This window comes from Salminus brasiliensis, chromosome 11 (assembly GCF_030463535.1).
Source record: "Salminus brasiliensis chromosome 11, fSalBra1.hap2, whole genome shotgun sequence".
Taxonomy (NCBI): Eukaryota; Metazoa; Chordata; class Actinopteri; order Characiformes; family Bryconidae; genus Salminus; species Salminus brasiliensis.
In genome coordinates, this window is record NC_132888.1 from 18,424,501 (window position 1) to 18,439,839 (window position 15,339).

The 15,339-nt window shown below is 41.5% G+C and overlaps 1 protein-coding gene across 3 annotated transcripts in view; it reads right to left on the reverse strand.

Annotated features, from left to right (window-relative positions):
* Positions 1 to 13,122, reverse strand: part of mark4b (MAP/microtubule affinity-regulating kinase 4b) — a 56,285-nt gene extending 43,163 nt beyond the window's left edge. For all 3 annotated transcript variants that reach the window (XM_072692051.1, XM_072692053.1, XM_072692052.1), the window contains exon 1: positions 12,032 to 13,122. In XM_072692051.1, the coding sequence (XP_072548152.1) occupies positions 12,032 to 12,082 (51 nt within the window). In that variant the 5' untranslated portion in view covers positions 12,083 to 13,122. The remainder of the gene's footprint in view (positions 1 to 12,031) is intronic.
* Positions 13,123 to 15,339: the final 2,217 nt, after the last annotated feature.

Here is a 15,339-nt window from a genome sequence, read left to right on the forward strand (position 1 = left end):
TAAACAGTTTGTTTAAGACTGATACCCCATATGCCCAAATGTCTGTAGATCTTTTTGCTGAATGCAATCAAATCCTCAGAGCAATGCTACTACTAGAACGCCAAATCAAGTAGAAAGCCTTTTTTCCTGGACAGTAGAGACAGTTACTCCAACAAAAGCAGAATAAACTTTTTTTATACCCTTGTTACAAAGGAAACAACGAACGAGCAGGTGACCCAATACTTCTGTCCATATAGTGTAAAATCAAATGAGCACTGTTCTGATTGGCTGCCTTGCTTTCAAACACCCAAACGATCAATGTGAACAGACAGGGCTAAACTGCTGAAGGCTGAATAGACAGTTATGTAAATGTGCTGCTTTTCCCCCCTAACATTAAAATGGGCTGTGTTCGCAGCTTAGCGTCCATATATGGATTGTACGGAACGGCCACAGAATGCTACTTTTTTAAAAGGGAGGGGGAAAGGTTTTCCATGAGACTGGCCCTGTAACTCCAGTGTCCTCTGTGTCCTGTCTGCTGTGTCACTCTCCCGTCCCCCAGTCACCTCCCGTCCCCCCAGGCTGACGATTATCTACAGCCCAGCTCTGACCTCCATGAGGCAGGAGCAACAAAAATGCTTAGTCAGGTCCTTTCGCCCTTCACAACCCTTCACACAACACACACATATGCACAAACATACCCTACACTCAAACTCCAACCACATCATCCGTCTCATGCTGCCATCCATTTTCCCATTTCTAGCCCCCACTTTGGTTGTCCTTTCCACCCCCACCTTTCATTTTTCCCCTTTCAAGGAGAGCACATCGATTCTCCCACAGCCTGCCTCTCTGATTGCCACACCAATTTATTCAGGAGTGGGGGTGGGGAGATGCAAGTAAGGGGGGGCAGGCAGGCAGGACGAGGTTTGGAGTAATGCAATTTAGGATGGCGGGGTGGGGGTTTCCACACCTAAAAGTGACACATCACTAATTGCAAGAGGATGCTATGATGACCATGCATTTCAATTGAGCTAGGCATGCTCCACCCACAAATGTGTTCCTTCATAGTTGGTGTCGTGAGGCTGGACAAGCTTCAAAGAATGCTGGTAAGAAAAATCCCATTTAACCTAATGGAACAGTGGAGCACCCGATAGTTTAACCGTTACGCTGTCAAAACACCTACATTTAATGTGTGTTTTCCACACATGGGGAATGCCTGGGCTAAACTTCAGCCCTGTTAACAATATCCAGTATTTATTTCCTCCCATTTTTACAAATTCCAGAAAAAGTAAATGTATTATAATTGTTCTTTACATGCAAGAACACACAGTGTCACTGATTTGAAGCATCACTATTTGCCTGCGGTCATTTCCACCACCTAAACCTCCACTTTAACCATAGTCCATGAGGTGGGCCCATCTAAAAATGAAAGATTTACCATTCAAATAAGGTAAGGGAATGCTAAGGAGTTCAAAAATCCATGTGTTAAAAAACCTCCCCCGATTTCACCTATACTCCCCCCTCAACCTCTAGGAATCACTGAAATTGCAACTGCCTTAGGAACATGCGTACCACAGTCCTCTGTAGTCTGTGTGGTTTGTCCGAGTGCAAATTTTCACGATCATCCACCAACCTGACACCTCGTCAGCTTAGTGTGTCTGGGTCTTAGCATGGATTAGGTGTAGATCATCGGATGTGTAATTGAGCTAACGTTAGAATGCTGGAAATTTATATTTTGTCGTCATTTCCAATGAGCTTGGTTTTATTTAGCTACAACAACATGGCCCAGCTCTGTAGTGTAGCATTTCAAGCTATAAACTCAATGTTATGTGGTAACTCTACAACAGCCACATCGTAGGGGTCCTATGTGAATAATTTATTTACTCGTGCACTACAGTTTGCCATTAAGTTGAATACGGGATAGAGAATGGAATGGTCCATTATTCATCAAAAATTCCAATCCTTATTACATTTACAGAGACCGATTTGGGAATAATGCTATCTACAAAGTAGGCAGGAGCAACCAGAAAAACAAGCGGCGGCCACTGTTCATTTGTTCTGTTCCTACAAAAGCTCAGCCTGGCATAAAACTGTCCACGAATGAGAGGATACACTGCTTTAAATGGAAAAGATGTAAGCTGATTGTTTGGGAACAAAAGGCACGCTAGGTGGAGCAGAAACAGATGACGTTAGCTCCCTTATAAAGTATGTGTGCACGCCTCAGCGGAAGTCTCTACCATTTTTAAATTCCTAATTACCTCTCTGAATAAAGCCTTCCAGGGTGATCTGCGTTGCTTTCATTTACTCTGTCGTTTAGTTTAAATTTTAATTCGTGTATCTGAACAACTGACATTCAGTACCATTAATATGTTCCACCCCAATGGTCTGTCTGTGGCTTTCTTTCCTTTTCACCTTCATCTTTCTGTTGAACACTTGCCGTTTTCCAAACCACATCATGTTCATCACAAACGAGGGACCAGAGGAGTTCAAACTGGCTTGAAGCAGCCATACTTCTCTAGTACAGGCGAGGGAACTTTGTTTTGGACGCTTGACTGAAGTCCCATGGTCATACACCCACCCCTGGCTCTGGACAATAGACCTTCCCTTTGGGCAGCATCCTGCCTGGGCTAAGCCTGGACTACAGAAGACTACAGGGACAGGTCAGGATTTGTTCATCCCGTCACACACACACACATCCGGCTACTCCGCAACATCAGTCATCTGTTCTACCTTCACTCTCTCTGTTGTACGTCCTGTTTTCCACAACAGTGTTACACCCAAATCGAGCAAGTTCCTCATTTTAACCTCTTCTAAACTCCATTTCCCTGAAAGTGATGACTCGACAACAACCGAACCTGCTTGTTTACAGCAGCCATTGCTGCAGGACGTCATGTCATTTCCGTTTAACAAAACTTTCCCCCAACACTAACAAATATCAAATTCAACATCCAATCTGGTGGATAACAGAACCAATAAAACAAACATACATACATACATACATACACATATATATATATATACCACTGTCCAAATAATTGTGGACAGTACTGAATATTGTCACAGTCTTAAGAAAACCTTACACCTCGAAAAACAGCTACAAATGTTATAGTAGAAGCTAAAAAGGTAATGAGGCTGGTAAGGATGCAATAATAAAATGTGAGCTCATGTAACTATCTGATCATTTTCACTTACATATGTATCTGTTGATATTGAGACAAACATAGGGGTGGGTGAAATGAAAACCAATACAATACAATACAATACAATACAGACAGCCATGATGTAGCCTACTCAAAGTGTGTTGTGAAAATCTAATCACAATACAGATTAAATAAAAGCCATATTGCCCTCCTCTAGATAAACGGTTATACAACGTAAATAAAAAGCAATATTCAAAACTGGGAACTGTAGAAACTGGGACTAAAGCTACCTGGATTATCATTGCAGAGAAATAAAGGTGGACAATAAGACAATATTATATCAATATCATGATGTATTTGTTTTTGTAATAAATTATACACTTCTGAGTATATTGTGGATAAAGTCACAATTGTCTGCTGTCCACACGAGAACGGTCACTGAAAATAGAGCTTTATGAAAACGTCTACATTAGGTAGCACTACATTTCAGATTTCTGCATTTGAATATTTGTAAATACGGTTTTATTAAAAATATATAATGTTAGATTTAAAGTCAGTAATTTTGTGATTTGCGTAGTACACTACGTAGCGATTCCTGTGTAATTTCCTTCTTCGTGGAGGTTTGATGTCTCTTTCAATGAGGTACTGTCACCCCATTGTCACCCCATGTCTCATGTTTATGATATTTTTAAAGAAAAAATCACTATTAGTGCATTTAGTCTGTCAAAATATTAAGATTAATATTGTGTATGGCAAAAATGTAAAAAAAAATGTGAATATTGCTATATAATATTTTTTAACATTTTGCCCAAAGCTACAGAGAAATCGAACATTTATTCTGCAGGGTTACAAATGCTCGTTCTGCTTTTCTCAATGATAAGAAATAATAGTCAACAGACATCTCTCTGATGTAGGTAAATATTTAAAAGAAATCTGTCATAAATAAATCAAAATAAAGCACAAGAAAAATGGAGTGGACAAAGTGACGACACACTGAAAAAAGACAAGTCACTGTTTGCAACATAAGGGAACGTACAAGGAATCCTAAAAAGCTCCTCCTGTCCTGGTCTTTAATTCTAGGCCTGAGAATTTAAGGCCACGTTTTCCTGACTTTTGCTTTCAGTCATTGTCTAGACGAGACCAACATTGTTTACAGCTAGCTCACGGTTTCATTTTGGTGTGAATAATTTAAAGTCCTTTTCAGAGTGGGTGTTTAACAGATGACCCATAAAGTCTGCTGCTATGCCACTGCTTCTGTACTGACTCACGCTTTGTGACTAGAACGCCCCAGTCTAAAAGCCCGGTACACATGACTGTGTGCTGTTGTTTTTTCTCCTGTGGTAACATGGCCCAGCAGCCATGGTAAGCAATGCAGGGCTCTGACAGCCAGTGACAGAGAGCGTTCGGGCAGCTTGAGAAGTCTCACCTTGGCATCAGATGAGAGGGCCAAACAAAAAGCCCCAGCTGAGACCCATCTGGTAAATGCACAGTGCACAGAAAGCCCATCCCCCACCCCTCTCCCAATACACAAAGGGACGCCACCAGCATCAGCTGTCAATCGCCACAATCAGCATGGCAAACAAAATCATGATGCAATCCCAGAACAACCAAAGAGACTAAATAGAGCTGTTACAGTCCTGTCTTTTCAGAAAACATTATTTTCGCTTATTCAGAGTTTCATGGTCGAGAACGTAAGCTTTTTCTGCACTGGAAATTAGTTCTAATGTCAGCAGTGATGTCAAATAGGCTTTATCTGAGCCCATTGCTTACAATTTATAGCATATAATGTTATTAGGCCTAACAAATGCCTATGGAATACAGCAAACTACTTAGATAACAGTCATTTAAAATGATTACAGCCAGCTGTCAACTATTAACCCTCTGGCAATAGACAGAAATCATTCAACCAAATAAACTGCAGTCTGGAACTATCTGTGATTTCTACACGGTTCCCACAATACTGACAGATGCACCTATATGGAATTGTGAGCCAATTCCATTATCTAATATTTTTCATGTCCACCTGGCAATGCAATACATGAACATTTATCAAATGTGTCAATTGGGGCTACACCTATACATACATACACCTGGACAAGCATCATTAAAGTGACATTATATGGTATTTCAGCTTATGACAACAGCATCAAAATCACTGTAATAACCTACTGATTGTAATAGGGAGGATAGCGCCTCTGTCGTTGCCACTCAGCACTGCACTCATTTGTGTGAAACCTTGTAACACTACCCTACTGCAGTCTACCATATGCTTCTTTCACTTCAGATGCCAATTCAGTATCTCTCAGCTTGTCCAGAAATGTATGTCTACATCATACATTTCTGAACAGCATGCAAATGACACTTCCTGACTGTAGGGGGAGCCCAAGGGCAGGACATAGCAATTGTCGCATAATGCTGCTTTAAAGCAGTAAAATAAATTAAATGCAGATATTTTAACAAACTGCCACTATTCACATACTCATGGGCTACACATTAATTACCTAATTACAATAGCACCTGTCAATGGATGGGCTATATGAGTCAGTTCACTCAGTTGGAAGCAGGCAAAATGATCAAGCATACGCATCTAAGCCACTTTGAAAAGGACTGGTACTGTGATGACTAGACGACTGGGTCAGAGCATCTCCAAAATGGCATCTCAGGCAACAGGGTCATGAGCGACTATGGCTCACTGACGCACGTGTGCACACAATGTAAAAGACAGCTGCTGTTTTCAAATGGTGCAAAAATACAAACAATGAATAAATGGAGTTACAGGGTTTTGCTGTAACTCAAAACAGATCTGCACTTCCGATCATTCTTATTTACAGAATAGAAATAGGTCATTCAGATTCACTGGTTTCTAAGAAACAAGCAAGGCCTATGCTTTCCCAGTCTGTCTGACCTCTGTGTTGGATTATCAGAGGTATGCAGCTAATGGCTGGTTGTCTAGCTTTTCCTGAGGAACCCTGAGGAAAAAAGGAGGGGTTTTCTGCTAGTTGGGTAATTGGACATAAAATGTCCAGTTGTTGAAATATATGATCAGATTTCTTGTTCCTGTAAGGGTTGAATTCCAAAGCACACACTTACAAACTTACATGCATTTGGGCACACACACGAACTACGAAGGATTAGGACTGATTATGAGAGTTCTTGATTATGTGCCACACTTTGACTACCTCTGGTTTAGAGTCTATACAGACTGCAGGTCACACATCGGCTAACCCTGGAACAGAGTCTACACAGACTGCAGGGCTTGCTTTGTCTAACCCTGATTCAGAGTCACTACAGACTGCAGGGCACGCTTTGACTAACCCTGGTTTACAGTCTATATAAACTGCGGGCCACACTTTGGGCAGTCCTGGTTCAGAGTCTGTACAGACGGCAGACCACGCTTTGTCTAACCCTGGTTCAATGTCTATACAGACTGCAGGGCATGCTTTGACTAACCCTGGTTTACAGTCTATATAAACTGCAGGCCACACATTTGGCAGTCCTGGTTTAAAGTCCACACAGACTGCAGACTAAACTTTGTCTAACCCTGGTTCAGAGTCTATACAGACTGCAGGGCACGCTTCGTCTAACCCTGGTTCAGAGTCTATACAGACTGCAGGGCACACTTTGTCTAACCCTGGTTCAGAGTCTATACAGACTGTAGGGCACGCTTTGTCTAACCCTGGTTCAGAGTCTATACAGACTGTAGGGCACGCTTTGTCTAACCCTGGTTCAGAGTCTATACAGACTGTAGGGCACGCTTCGTCTAACCCTGGTTCAGAGTCTATACAGACTGTAGGGCACGCTTCGTCTAACCTTGGTTCAGTGTCTATACAGACTGTAGGCGACACTTTGGGCAGTCCTCGTTTAAAGCCTACACAGACTGCAGGCCACACTTCTGTCTAACCCTGGTTTAGAGTCGATAGAGGCTGCGACTCCACTTTGGGCAGTCCTATGTTGGGGTATAGAGTCTATACTGGTTATGAAGAGAGTCAAAGGGGACAAGGCCACTATACTGATAGCTGCAGTCATCATTTTCTGCTAAGGGAAAATAGTAAAACAACACAGCTGCCACATCAAATGTATTTACAACTCATATCTTTACATCTACAGTTTATTAAGCTGTCCTCATATGATGCAGTGAATTATAATGTCGGACCTGCATCTGTCGTCAAAAAGGCAAAATGGTTAAAATGCTTATGCGTAAATGCTAGCCACTTCCTAAGCAACTACACCACAGTGTGAAGAAATAAGGCACAGTCTTACACAACTGCCTGCGAACTTCTCTTTAACGTACATGCTACTTTTACTGTCTGGTCAACAAAAGAACCCAAATGATTAGGATGAAAAAGGAAAAAGAAAACTGTGGTTTTTATTACAAGAATATCACTCACGCCTCGGTTTCTTCAATTAAGTGATTTTCTGGCACTATCAAGAAAATGTCAACAAAAGAACCCAGACGTTTGCCTCTGCCTATTATCAAGAAGAGAGAAAGAGAGCAAGAGAGACATTGGTTTACTTAGCTATTGGAGCAAGACATAAAATGGCTGCCAGTTTGGCCAAGCAAGACCTGTTCCAGTTCAGCAGATCAGTCAGTTTCCACAGAGACAAATGACCCTCAAAAGGGCAAAAGGTCTAGACTCCTGCATCATGCTGGTCACCCTTGACTAGTCTTGGGCTACTTGCACAAGAGAGATAACTTGATCATCTTCTGACCCACATAGCCTGTGAAGATACACTCGGCCTTCTGTGTTTTGACACTTAGCTCTTTCTTAGTGGACAGAGAAGGGGGTTTGCATAATCTGCCAGATTGGTTTCTCTCCCCTGACGCACTTCCTAGTGTGTTTGCTCTGTGCTATTAGATCCTCTCTCTCAGGCTCTGGTCACTTCCACTGGGCTCTGTTGGACTCTGTGGAGTCTCTTTGTCATCTGCTGTTAGACTATAGAGAAATGTAAATTCTTTACTGACATAGCAAAAGGTGCTGGCCATGATATGCCCATTTCAGATGCTCTTGGTAATACATGAACAATGTTAAAATAGTGTTCATTCATAGGTGGAGCATGCGCTCCTAGTGTGAAGATGCAACACAATGATCATCACAGAGACTTTCAAGAGGCAAGAACCAACCGCACAATTGCTTTTAGAAACTCCCATATCCTTCTAATGCAGCACTGCCACATTCAACACCTGACACCTGTGTAATTATTATCTTATGATAAGAGCCGATGCTTTTTTAACAGAAAGCATGTAATCTCCATGCTCTCCAGTGTACATGCTAATGACTACAAGTTTGAAATGAAAAGGTTGAAGAAGTAAAACAATAGATTCACAATCATGCAGGTCAAATTTAAGAGTGCAACCCTGATACGCCGAGAGGTTTCGTCATCTTCACAAGGTTTTTTCTTCTCAGAAGAAGACTTTCAGAACTTGCTCACATCAGCTAGAAGAGTTACATGTAGCTTATAATCAGCTAGAGGAGTTACATGCAGCACACATTAGCTAGAGTAGTTAACATCTACCCAACCTCAGACAGAATAGCTAACATCTACCCAACCTCTGACAGAGCAGTTAACATCTTAGCTTACCTCAGCTGGAGTAGTTAACATGTAGCTTATAATCTGCTAAAGGGGTTAACATCTAACTAACCTCAGATCAAGTAGTTAACATGTAGCTTATAATCAGCTAGAGGAGTTACATGCAGCACACATTAGCTAGAGTAGTTAACATCTACCCAACCTCAGACAGAATAGCTAACATCTACCCAACCTCTGACAGAGCAGTTAACATCTTAGCTTACCTCAGCTGGAGTAGTTAACATGTAGCTTATAATCAGCTAGAGGGGTTAACATCTAGCTAACTTCAGATAAAGTAGTTAACATGTAGCTTATAATCAGCTAGAGGGGTTAACATCTAGCTAACTTCAGATAAAGTAGTTAACATGTAGCTTATAATCTGCTAAAGGGGTTAACATCTAACTAACCTCAGATAAAGTAGTTAACATGTAGCTTATAATCTGCTAAAGGGGTTAACATCTAACTAACCTCAGATAAAGTAGTTAACATGTAGCTTATAATCTGCTAAAGGGGTTAACATCTAACTAACCTCAGATAAAGTAGTTAACATGTAGCTTATAATCTGCTAAAGGGGTTAACATCTAACTAACCTCAGATAAAGTAGTTAACATGTAGCTTATAATCTGCTAAAGGGGTTAACATCTAACTAACCTCAGATAAAGTAGTTAACGTGTAGCTTATAATCAGCTAGAGCACACATTAGCTAGAGTAGTTAACATCTACCCAACCTCAGACAGAGTAGTTAACATCTACCCAACCTCAGACAGAGTAGCTAACATCTTAACAGTAGTTAACATTAACTAACATCAGATAGAGTAGATAACATCTAGCTAACCTCAGTTAGAGTATGTAGCTTGTAATCAGCTAGAGGAGTTACATGCAGCACACAGACGGGTTAACATCTAACTAACATCAGCTAAATGGGTTAACATCTAGCCAACCTCAGCTAGAGTAGTTAACATCTAGCTAACATCAGCTAGAGGAGTTACATGCAGCATCAGTAGGTAGGTAACATACAGAAATACCCGAGGAGTGATTTCAGTATTTGAATAGTGGCAATCTTGATCAGTTTACGAAGTAATGAGCACCCGTGCATATCCATGGTTTGCAGATGCTGAAGAATAGCAAGAACTATTGTATACGGTCTGGAAATGATTTGTGCTCTCCTATTATTTTGTGAATCGTTGGCAACATCGACAAAATGTGTCTCAGTGGGTTACCAAATACAAAACAGTTCTGCACTATGAAAGTGCAGTTATTCCTAAAATAAACAGGCAAGATTTATAAGTTGCGATATTAAAATCCTGGGGGAAAACTTTCACTGTCTGAACTCTAAAGTCAACTCTGAACTCACAGCAGTAAAACACCCTGTGTTAGCCAGCTGATTTGCAGAGTCACAATGCAAAATACTCGACTGCTTGTTAATTGTTTTCCTCATTCTTTCTTGAAGTGTGTTTCCCAGAACTCACAGCATATGATTAAAGAATGAATGGATGACATCTACGCCCGACCTTCTTCTGGAACCTAAATCCCAATGCAATAAGACAGATTTTTATTTAGATCTAGTCTCTTGCTTCATTTTAATTACACATACCATTATGACCGCTGGGAGCTGTGGCAGTATGGCATTAGGGTGGAGATGGAGGGAGGAAAATTGCATGTTTACAAAGCATTAAAAGATCACAATAAATTGGTTACGATAGTTAACTTAATGCTGCTCCCTCATACAATACAGTAGCTCCAGGTGTTTCAAAGAGTGTCGAACTGGAGTGCTGCAGGAACACAGGAGTGTTCGCTTTAGTGTTCGGCCTGTTTTAACATGCCTAATGGAAGTCGTTGGCTAATTCTCATGACTGTCACAAGCTGATGAGCTGTCTTTTAGATATGATCCTTGCAGATCCTCGAGGTATTCTTCTGGCTTTCATGTAGGTTGTAAGGCTGCTGTGGAAAGGAGAGTCTGCTGAATGAATAAATGCACACGATTTGGAGCAATTTTTCTTATCCTGGTCCTCTGGGCTCACCCAACGGTTGCATATTTTGTGCACTCAGACGTACCAATGCACCAAGCAGAGTCTGATATACCTGTTCTATATTGTCTTGAGAAGTTATTTCCCCCACGTCTCTTGTTCATAACAAGACTGATGGTGACTGGCAAAAAAAGAGGTGTGAAGTCAACACCCACCGTCTAATGGCTTAGCTTATTTTACCAAACAGAGAACAGTCTGTGAACAAAGTACCAGCAATATCATCTCACAGCAGATAGTAGTTAAATAGACGATAAATAGTTTAAAACACAATTATGGTTGTAAAACAAACATATATGAAATTATGGCTAAATAAAGGCAAAAATATGAAACGGCAGGGGGGGGGTCCCTTGCTAGACAGTAAATATGGCCTAGGCCTCATAGCACAGATCAGTGCTTCGTCATTAGCATAAAGCATATTCATTTTTCCATATTTGACAACCTGCAAGATGACCCAAGTCCTGTCCTAGCAGTTGCATCAACACAGATTAGCAAAACAACATTTTCCAAAATACATGAGACTGGATGCTCTAGCAAGACTGGATGCATTCGCCTTTATGCAGAGCTGGGCAATGTGACAAGGTTATCATGGGCATGATAACACTGTCACAGTATGCTTTTCTGACGAGGCCTAGATCACGAGTATCATCAGTACTTCCAGAACATTGATCATGTGGAAGTGCTGTCTGCTGGTGCATTTGTCCAGACCACCTTATTTGCAACTAGGGATGGGCAACAGGGCGAAAACGCAATAGACTAAATGTGCTGCACTATATTTTGCACTGATGATGCACACAAAATCACTCTCAAAATTGAAATACCTATCAGTAGTGATAATACGCATTATATAAAAAAACATTAGAGATATTTTCGGCATATCACCCACCCTTACCATTACATCAGCTTGTTGGTATAACAGATTTAACACCAATTCCATTTTAACACAGCTTTCCAGAAGTGCTGAGCAGGGTGCTGAATCATGCCAGCATTTCCAGAGAGAGCAGTGGAAAAGGGCTTCTTTCCACTGGAGGCCAGACAGTTTTGTAGACAAGGATCTAGTGGGCTGATGTTCACTTCAGCGCTGCCAGCAAGGCAATGAAGAATGTCAGAACTTGGATTGTAACTAACTAACACTACACTACATCTTAAACAGACACCATTTCCACAACGTGTGTTAGACCTGGGACTGTCAGGAGTGGCTGCCTGGCCTGCTGCAGTCTAGCTGGTCTTTCCTAAGCCTACACTTCAAGGTAATGCGATTCCATTACTACGGATTGATGGACTATTCGTGCTGTGATGTTCATAGATGAGGACTTCACTTACATGGTCTGAATTTCTGTCGTTCCCAGGCTGGAGGGCTGCACGAGAAGACATTGTCCCTGAGCTCTTCACTTCACTTCACCACACTTCCAACGACGACACGTTACGTACTCCTTCTATTTATATAAATATATATATATATATGTATGTACAATATATATATATATATATATAGGCCCAGCAAAGCAAAGCTGATGTCATTTGCCCCCCTGCATCTCACACCCACGGTTCTTGCTTGAGGCAGCCACTGCCCTCGGTCAATCAGACAGACAGTCAGTCAGTCAGCTAGTCAGGCAGGCTTGGAGGGTGGCCTGGGGGTCGTTTTCCCCCCTGTTAGAAGCACTAAAAGAGCGATTTGCTCAAAAAATCCGCATTTCCAGTTACATACAGTGTTGTGTCACCGCCCTATGCTGAAGAAAGAGAGGGGCGACGGGGTCCAGCCTTAAAATCTGTGCCTACACGGAGCTCGTGGTCGTGTTTATCTGGCTGGAGGAACAACGGCTCGTTTTGTCTGCCGATAACCGATAAAAAGAAGTCCCGTCCAGTGTTTCCATTATTGTGTCCGCAGGCACGGTTTCTCGGTACGAGAGTACGAGGCAACTCTTCTCTCTTTTCTCTCTGTCTTTAAGTCAGACGAGACCAGACGAGGAAAAAAAAAAAAAACAAAGGAAAAAAAAAAGCCAGACGAGCTGATCGTGTCTCTTTTTTAAGAAGTCGGTTCTCCTTTTCTAGCAGAAAGGTGCCTCTCGGTGCCTCTCGGTTGCCTCAAACCACTCCCTCACAGACAGTGTCCCCTTCGAGGAGTCATCTGCGCCCATTTCCAGGAAAATAAATAAATAAATAAATAAAAAGCCCACCAGAAACAGAAGCTCCAGCAGCAGCAGATGTGAGAACTACACAGAAATAAAAACGGATGTCTCCCACCCGTACCGCCCTCCGTTCCGCCGGAGCGAAGACGTTTTAAAACGGCCAAATAAAATATAAAAATAAAACAAATATATACAGCTATATATACCGAAGAGACGTCCCTCGGAACATCTCCTCTCACAGTATAAAACCAGGCTGCCCTCCCAACCTTCCCTCCCAACAGCGTGTGACACGAGCATCAAGGAAGGCCGTCAGGGTGCGCTTATGGGCGTGGTCGGCGATAGACACGCCCCTCCCTTTCTCTTAAAGAAACAATTCACCCATTCATTCATTCGCGCGGCAGGACCCTCTCCCAGCACAAGTAGGCGCCACATACACACGGTTTAAGGGATAGTTTAACATGCTTAATCAAAAAAGCGCAGTATGTCCTTAGTTCTAGATGTTTTTTTAAACATTCATACATATGCAGTAATGCGCATGCAGTGCGCAAGTCTTCTGGCACAAACAGGGGCACATCAGGGTCTTATGAGGCCCCTGAGCTCAAGCACATTTGGAGGACCCCCACCCCCACTCGTAAAATACCAACAAACTCTGAAATCAGACAAGAAATGTTGCAGTTTTATTCATGTCCAGTAGTTAGTGTTGTTTCATGAGGTTGTACTTTTAAATATTTGAGTGCTGGGGACTTTTAATTTTGTAAATGTAAATAAAATAGTATATGTAGAGTATAGGTAAAATAGAGGGTTACTTAAAATATGAGCTGGAGGACCCCCTGTCCTGCACATTTAAGTGGTTTCCTGTTCTATCGCATACCTTCAACTCAGGAAGGGCTTGTTAACTAGCTGATCAGCTATATCAGGTAAATTGGGAGCTAAAATGTGCAGGGTAAAGGGGCCACCAGAACCAGGACTGGGAACCACTGATCAATTTTACACAAATAATAATAATAATAAAAAGAAAAGCCCCTTGAATTAAAAAAAAAGTCTTGTGCCATAGTATTGGGTAAGGAGTGTGAAAACATGTATTAAGTTTTACATATTTAATAAAATGTAATTATTAATTTATTATGCGTTCAAGGACTATCAGTTCTTTTATGTTTTCATTTTACGTATACAGTATGTTTGATCAAATTGTCACAAGTGCAGAAGACTGTCCCCCATTTTTGCGTCATCTTGGGCCTTGTGGTAGAAGGACCCACCCGCCAAGCTCCCTGGCAGTCAGAAGATCCTCGGCACTGACCCAGTCAGTAATCCATCCCTGGGCACAAGTAAAGCTAAAAGTGGTTAAAACAAAAGCTAATTGGAGGCTAATATGAGCAGACCAGGCCAAGGTAATTGCTAAATAACCCAGCTAGCACTGCTAATACAGCCCATGCAAAATGTCCTGGCCCACAAAACGCAATGAATGAAGGCCCAGAAATGGATCAGATACTGTTGCCAGAAATGTGAACTAGATGTAGTTGTTTAGAGGTGGGTGGGGAAATGACTGTATCTCGCAGCTGAAGCAGATAGCTTTATCAGTAACTGAAATAAACAAACTGAAAGGTAATATGGGCAGAATACCAAATTGTGAAGTATTGATTTTTGCTGTATATTTTACAATACTCATTCATCATTCACACAATAACCTGTAGATGTGGTGCTACTGAACTGTTGTTTTGTTGGGAATTGTAAAACATAATTGTACCTATTTCTAATTTTCAGAAACTCAGAAACTAAATGCAGCTAAGATTATTACTTAATAACTTAATGCAGCTAAATAAAAGGGTTAAGAAAACAACACAGCCTAGGACCACGGCCGTAAGTATAGTGGATGTTGCTTGTGTTGAGTACTGCAGGACTGGGATTGGGGGCCACAGCTTTTGTTTATCTGTTTGTCCTTGGGTAACATACACTTCCAATAGCTTTCACTGTCCAGTACTTTAGGGGGACACAGCTCCCTCAGTTTCACAGATCGCCTGAGGCTGCAGAGTGGATTTTTCAATAGGACTAATGGATTGTGGTGTCTGCGGTAGGCTTGGTTTGAATTTCCTCCATTTTTCCACAGTCATAACACAAATGCAGCTGGTAGTGACGCACACATTGGGAAGATCAGGCCAATCAATATGGGTTACTACTGATCAACAGTGTGCAACTGTCAGAACAGATGACCGACCTTTAAAAGAACTATTATTTATTTTATTTTATTTTTGACAAATTTAACTCTCAGTTGAATGCCCACCCAGTTGCAGTGAAGTCTTTTCTAACCTTAGTCTAACCTTTAGCCCTGTCTAGAACAGTGGTTTGCAAGCCTGGTGCATAAAGCTTCGTGCCCTGAACGTTAAAGTGTTGACCCTGCTTGGAACATACATTATATGTCCAAATGTTTGTGTACACCCCTTCTAATGAATGCATTTAACTATTTTAAGTTGCACCCATTGCTGACACAGATACACACACACAGAT